At 52.8% G+C, this 7,030-nt stretch overlaps 1 protein-coding gene across 1 annotated transcript in view; it reads left to right on the top strand.

The window, feature by feature from the left end:
• KIF18B (kinesin family member 18B) overlaps positions 1 to 7,030 on the top strand; it is a 53,041-nt gene that overhangs the window by 9,547 nt on the left and 36,464 nt on the right. The window contains exons 2-11 of the mRNA XM_011940173.1: positions 1,637 to 1,963; positions 2,573 to 2,730; positions 3,054 to 3,158; positions 3,372 to 3,482; positions 3,559 to 3,756; positions 3,892 to 4,068; positions 4,969 to 5,043; positions 5,373 to 5,473; positions 5,897 to 6,047; positions 6,376 to 6,503. Coding sequence (XP_011795563.1) covers positions 1,651 to 1,963; positions 2,573 to 2,730; positions 3,054 to 3,158; positions 3,372 to 3,482; positions 3,559 to 3,756; positions 3,892 to 4,068; positions 4,969 to 5,043; positions 5,373 to 5,473; positions 5,897 to 6,047; positions 6,376 to 6,503 — 1,517 coding nt within the window. The 5' untranslated portion in view covers positions 1,637 to 1,650. The remainder of the gene's footprint in view (positions 1 to 1,636; positions 1,964 to 2,572; positions 2,731 to 3,053; positions 3,159 to 3,371; positions 3,483 to 3,558; positions 3,757 to 3,891; positions 4,069 to 4,968; positions 5,044 to 5,372; positions 5,474 to 5,896; positions 6,048 to 6,375; positions 6,504 to 7,030) is intronic.

Here is a 7,030-nt window from a genome sequence, read left to right as displayed (position 1 = left end):
ACTGCACTCCAGCCTGGGCAACAAGAGTGAAACTCCATCTCAAAAAAAAAAAAAAAATACATATATATATGTGTGTGTGTGTGTGTATATATGGAGATGCTAAAAGAGCATTGATAAAGTTCTAGACTTTCCTAATAATAACCCCAAGTAAAACAAGAATAGAAGAAATTGCTAATGTGATAAAGACTACTTGCATAAAAGTAATGTCTAAATAGGGAAGCACTAAAGCCATTTCCTTTAGAATCAGAAGCAAAACAGGAATGCACATTATCATAATTATTATTCAACATTGTTTTAGAAATTCTAGAGACTGCAATAGACAAGAAATGAAATATTGGGTATGAATATAGAGAAGAAAAGGTAAAAATTGTTTCCTCTTCTGATACATAATTGTATACTTGGAAAACCCAGTATAACAAAATAACAAAAATAACAAAAATAAATGAAATTAATAAGAGAGTTTGAGGGTGGTAGATATAGCGTGAATATATAAAATTAGTTGTGTTCCTCCATACTAGTAATTATCAGCTGGAAATGTAAATGGGGAAAAGTGTTCCATCCACAGGAGCAATTAAGTACATAAAACACCTGAGAAATATATTAAAAGGACAATTACAGAACTAACTGAAGAGATAGAAAACTATAAAATCTTATTGAGGGACATAAAAAATATCTGAACAAAAAGAAAGGCAGTAGCCACAATCTTGCCTGAAACGGTTTAATACACTTGGCTGCTAAAGGCTTTTGTAAAGTAAAAAAAAAAGGCTCAGTATAATAAATATGTAAATGTAATACAGTTCAAACTGTAGTCCCAATAGGGTTTTTGAGGGAGGGGAGGGCTCCAGGTTGGGGGTAGAATTGATAAAATTTTCTTAAAATCAAGCAGCATGATAAATGCCTGAAAATAGCCAAGAAAGTTACAGAAAAGAAAGAGTAATGAAGAGGTTCTCGCCTTACTAGCTGGAAAGCATACTGTAAAGTAATATCATGGAAACAGTGTGGCACTGGCCTAAGGATAGACAGAGCTACATAAGGGTTATGAAAAGTAAGAAAAAAAAAAAAAGAATAGACAAATGGATTGGTGGAACATAGTAGAAAGCCCAGTAAGAGGCCTCCAACAATATAGTCATTTGAGGCCTGGCGTGGTGGCTCACGCCTATACTCCCAACACTTTGGAAGGCCGAGGTGAGCGGATCACAAGGTCAGGATTTCGAGACCAGCCTGACCAACATGGTGAAATCCCATCTCTACTGAAAATACACACAAAAAATTAGCTGGGCATGGTGGCACACGCCTGTAATCCCAGCTACTCAGGAGGCTGAGGCAGGGGAATCGCTTGAACCTGGGAGACGGAGGTTGCAGTGAGCCGAGATCACACCATTGCACTCCAGCCTGGGCGACAGAGCAAGAGTCCGTCTCAAATATATATATATATATAGTCATTTGAGTATGACAAAGATGGTATTTCAAGTGCAAAAGAGAGATAATTGGTTTTGGCACCAATATTTTTACTCTCTTGAGGCATAAAACAGAGACCAGTCATTGGGAGTGGGTGGAGGGGGCCTGGGAGAGCTTAGGGGGCACCTGGTCAGGCCTGGGGTGAGATTGGTCCTCAGCTCCACCATGTCTCGCCCAGGTGTCGCCACGGTGATGGCAGTAGAGGACAGCACACTGCAAGTGGTGGTGCGGGTGCGGCCCCCCACCCCTCGGGAGGTGGATGGTCAGCGGCGGCCAGTGGTTCAGGTGGTGGACGAGCGGGTGCTGGTGTTTAACCCTGAGGAGCCTGATGGAGGGCTCCCTGGCCTGAAGTGGGGTGGCACCAATGATGGCCCCAAGAAGAAGGGCAAAGACCTGACATTTGTCTTTGACCGGATCTTTGGTGAGGCAGCCACCCAACAGGACGTGTTCCAGCACACCACGCACAGCATCCTGGACAGCTTCCTTCAGGGCTACAACTGCTCAGGTGACAACCTCAGCCCTGCCTGGCAGTGGCCTGGCCTCCCTGCCTCCTCCTAAGGGAAGGGTTTCATGTGTCTTCTGGCATGTGCCTGCCTCCCCCAGGCTGGGCACGATTTACTAAGGAGTTCTGTACAATGTCCCATCATGCTCTGTGGGACCCCCATTCATTCATTCAGTCTATGGGGGAGGCACTCTACTGGGCCCAGGGCTGCAACAGCAAATCAGACAGGACCTGTCCACTTGGTGCTCACAGTCTAGAGGGGAGAAGACACCACTCACAGATCACATCCACGGTGTGTGGCGATAAACCAGGGTAATGGTAAGACGGAGATAACTGTGGGCCTTCAACACCAAAAGCTGCCTCGCCTACAGAAGGAAGGCATAGCCCGCCCCCATAGTGGAAATCCGGTTATCCCAAATCCACTGGCCTATGGGGGAGCAGAACAAACACACAGAGAACTCCAACCCTGCAGTGAGAACATGGAGGGTGCAATTAGTGGGAGCAGTGGACCAGGAAACACAGGAGGCAAAGGGAAGGGGCTTGAGGGAGGAGGGAAGGTCTGAGCTGGGTGGCAAGGCACTGGGGTCCTCCTCCTTACTCTGTCCTCTGCAGTGTTTGCCTACGGGGCTACCGGGGCTGGGAAGACACACACCATGCTGGGAAGGGAGGGAGACCCCGGCATCATGTACCTGACCACCGTGGAACTGTACAGGCGCCTGGAGGCCCGCCAGCAGGAGAAGTGCTTCGAGGTGCTCATCAGCTACCAGGAGGTTGGCTGCCCCTGCCCTGGGCCTCATTCTCACAACCACCTGGGAGGAAGCGAGCCCATGGGGTTGAATGAGCTGATGTGGGACAGGGTGGCAGGAAATGGAGAGCTGGGGCCCCTCAAGGAGATAGATACAGCTCAGTGAGATGCTGCACTGGAGACACCTGCCCGTTCACCCTGCTGTGGTCGTGTAACACAGTCCTGGGAAGCGCCACTCCTGTGGGTGTCTCAGATACACCCTGGCCTCAGCTCCTCTGTCCAGCCGCTAGGGAGAGGTTTCCTGATGGGCCGCTCTCCCTCAGGCCTCTTCCTTTCTTCGTTTCTCAGGTGTACAATGAGCAGATCCACGACCTCCTGGAACCCAAGGGGCCCCTTGCCATCCGCGAGGACCCCGACAAGGGGGTGGTGGTGCAAGGACTTTCTTTCCACCAGGTGTGGGATTGGGCTTGGGTAGGATGATCGGCCCCATGGGTCCTCGGGGTTCCCTCACAAAACTGTTTGGGGATGCCCTAGGTCCTGTGATGGTGGTGGCAGTGGTGGTGGTAGCAAGGGGGTGATGTAGGTTCTAAAGACCAGCCCTTCCTGTTAGGGGAAAAGTCCTGGTCGGGGAACCCACAGCCCCGTTCCTGGGCCTCTCCTCTGTAGCCAGCCTCAGCCGAGCAGCTGCTGGAGATGCTGACCAGGGGGAACCGTAACCGCACACAGCACCCCACTGATGCCAACGCGACTTCCTCCCGCTCCCATGCCATCTTCCAGGTGAGGTCATGGGTCAGAGCCTGAAACCAGGGCTCCTGATGCCTAGCTCCCCCTCACCCCTACCATCTCTCTTCAGATCTTTGTGAAGCAGCAGGACAGGGTTCCAGGACTGACCCAGGCTGTCCAGAGGGCCAAGATGAGCCTGATTGACCTAGCTGGCTCAGAGCGGGCATCCAGCACCCATGCAAAGGGGGAGCGGCTGCGGGAGGGGGCCAACATCAACCGATCTCTGCTGGCTCTCATCAACGTCCTCAACGCCTTGGCCGACGCAAAGGTAAAGCAGCGCAGGCCAGCATTCCCCCTAGGATAGCAACTGAGCACCTGAACCTAGGGCCAAAGGCCACAGGACCCCATCCTGAGTCAGTGCCATCAGCCTCCTCACCCCACACCCGCTCACTGCACCCCCCAGGGCCGCAAGACCCATGTGCCCTACCGGGACAGCAAACTGACCCGCCTGCTCAAAGACTCCCTTGGGGGCAACTGCCGCACAGTGATGATCGCTGCCATCAGCCCCTCCAGCCTGGCCTACGAGGACACGTACAACACCCTCAAATATGCCGACCGGGCCAAGGAGATCAGGCTTTCGGTGCGTGCTCCAGCCGGGAAGCAGGGAAGGGTGGGACCCAAGCAGCTCCCACAGATCCCTGGGCCAAGTGTCCCCAAGGAGGAGGAAAGAAGTTCCTCTGGCCTAGGCATGGTGGCTTATGCCTGAAATCCCAGCACCCTGGGAGGCCGAGGTGGGCAGATCACCAGAGGTCAGGAGTTCGACACCAGCCTGGGCAGCATGGTGAAACCCCATCTCTACTAAAAATACAAAACTTTGCCGGTCATGGTGGTGGGCGCCTGTAATCCCAGCTACTCCGGAGGCTGAGGCAGAAGAATCATTTGAACCTAAGAGGTGACGGTTGCAATGAGCTAGGATAATGCCACTGCACTCCAGCCTGGGCAACAGAGCTAGACTCTGTCTCAAAAAAAAAGAAGTTCCTCTGTCTTCAGAGAGTCTTTGTGATAGAAGCAACACAGTCCTCATCCCTGGGTGGGAAGTCACCAGCTGAGAGGGGCAAGATGGTTTCCAAAACCAAGGGAGACAGCAGGAGGGTGGCCTCTCATTGGCCAGTGGTCTAGTTCAGACTTGTTTTTAGCAGCAGGAGCATATTTTCAGCAAAACATAAACACCAATATATGCTTTCTGCCACATCTGCTTGACCCCTCTCTCCCTCCCTCCCCTAGGGAGCCCTGGCTCTCCTGGGACCACTGCAAGAACACCCTAACCCTGGCAAGAAGGTCTTATTCGTGGAGTTGGGGGTCTTCTGCCCCTCGCTGTGGTCTTAGGCACGATACTGACCTTCTCTGCTGTGTCTCCCCACTTGCGAGGGTGGGTCATGGGGACATGGGTGAGACCTAGCGCAGTGCCTGGCCGTCGGAGGTGGCTGATAAAAGCTGCTTTGAATGAATAAATAAATCTCTCTCCTGTTCCCCGTCTCAGCTGAAGAGCAACGTGACCACCCTGGACTGTCACATCAGCCAGTATGCTACCATCTGCCAGCAGCTCCAGGCTGAGGTGAGGAGCCTGCCCTGGGGGCAGGCTAGGGGGCAGAGAGCCAGAGGCAGGAGCTTGAGGGTGTGGCCAGGGCTCTGTCTGCCCCTCCCCTCCTGTGCTTAGCTGAGGCTCTCAGGGGCTGAGCTGGGCTGCTTCTGTTCCAGGTAGCCGCTCTGAGGAAGAAGCTCCAAGTATATGAAGGGGGAGGCCAACCCCCAAAACCGTACCTCCCAAGATCCCCCAAGTCGGGACCACCACCACAACAGTGAGTTCCACTGCCCATTCCCGCCCCTCCCCTCCTGTGCTTAGCTGAGGCTCTCAGGGGCTGAGCTGGGCTGCTTCTGTTCCAGGTAGCCGCTCTGAGGCAGAAGCTCCAAGTATATGAAGGGGGAGGCCAACCCCCAAAACAGTACCTCCCAAGATCCCCCAAGTCGGGACCACCACCACAACAGTGAGTTCCACTGCCCATTCCCGCCCCCACCCTGCAGCTCAGCCAGGATGGGGAGCCAGGCCCCTTCTCCAGTTTCCGGAAAAATAGGACTCCTTGCTTCTGCTCCAATCCCTAGGGTTAAGGGTTCGCACCCAGTGCTGTGTCCAGTGAGTAAATGGCACCCCAGCCCATAAGAGCAGGGCCTACTATTTGAGAGAAGGTGAACTTAGGGGTGTTCTCAAACCAGAAAATCCCTGACTCCTCCTACCCTCAGCTACTGCCTATTTGTCACCTAAGCATCTGTCCCTTATGGACTCTATATGACCTGGGTGCCACAGAGATCCCACCCGCTCCCTGATCTCCCACCTGGCCCACATCCTGCCTCTCAAACCCTCCTTTCCCTCTTAGCCTTCCCAGCTCCCCCTTGCCACTCCACCCTCCCAGCCAGCCCTGCACCCCAAAGCTCCCTGCAGGGCCTAGAGCCCTTCAAGAGGAGAGTCTGGGGACAGAGGCCCAGGTGGAGAGGGCCATGGAAGGGAACTCTTCAGACCAGGAGCAGTCCCCAAAGGACCAGGGTGAAGGCCCAGCTAAGGAGGTAGGACTTGGGGGTGTGAGGCCTGGGTAACAGAAGGGCTTGGAGCTGGTGGGATATTGGAAAAAATGCCTCTCCCTGACTCAGAGTCCCTTCAGTCCTGTCTCTCTACGTGGATGTCTTGCACCTTAGTCATTAGGAGGATTTCAGATTCTGGGCAGGAAAAAGAAATGGATCTATTGGATCCTTGTGTGTTTGGAAGTGACCAAGACCTGGTCATTCTAGGAGCTGTCACTTCCACTCTTGTAGGAGGGAAGGATTTTAGAAACTGTGTATAAAGGTGGGGAGGCCATCCTGGCCCCTCTACTTGTGCCTTCTCCTTCCTCTTTAGGTTCCAACACAGATGCCAGAGCAGAACCCCACACATGCACTGCCAGAGTCCCCTGGCCTGACCCTGCAGCCCAACCCAGTCGTGGGCCACCTCTCAGCACAGGAACTGGAACGGGATCGTTCTAAGCAGTAGGTATCTTCTTGCTCTATTCTGGAATCCAGGTGGGAAGTGACGGGTTCAGCCTCCCTGGAGGTGGGAATTGGTGTTAAGCACATCACAAAAGCTCTCTTTCTTCATCAGCACTGTCCTTTACCGGGTTTCACCTCCTTGATGTTATCATCACCTACTCAATTAGCTTATCACCTCTACGTATTCCTCTACATAGCTGGCTGCCCAGCAGGAGAGGGAAGCAAAACGCCAGAATCCATCCAGGCAGCCAGCAGGCCCTGGGTCAGGGCAGGGCGACTGGGACTCGTGCTTTGCTTTCCAGTCTGAGGCCAGGCTGCCCATCTACAGCGAGGAGGGGGCAGCCAAGGGAAGCTGAACGTCAGGCTGGGGAAAGGACAGCCTTCCTGAGCCAGTGTTTATCATGTGTCTTCATCAACGGATTGACTGTGGCTATTTATTCTCAGAAGTAAATATAAACCACTACTCAAAGCCAAAGAAAAATGGATTTTGGACCATTCTTTCTATGCTTCATAGAAAGATGCTGCTA

The sequence above is a fragment of the Colobus angolensis genome, unplaced genomic scaffold (genome assembly GCF_000951035.1).
Source record: "Colobus angolensis palliatus isolate OR3802 unplaced genomic scaffold, Cang.pa_1.0 Scaffold187, whole genome shotgun sequence".
In the NCBI taxonomy this organism is placed as follows: Eukaryota; Metazoa; Chordata; class Mammalia; order Primates; family Cercopithecidae; genus Colobus; species Colobus angolensis.
Note: the sequence above shows the minus strand (reverse complement) of the source record. Positions and strands in the feature narration are given on the sequence as shown.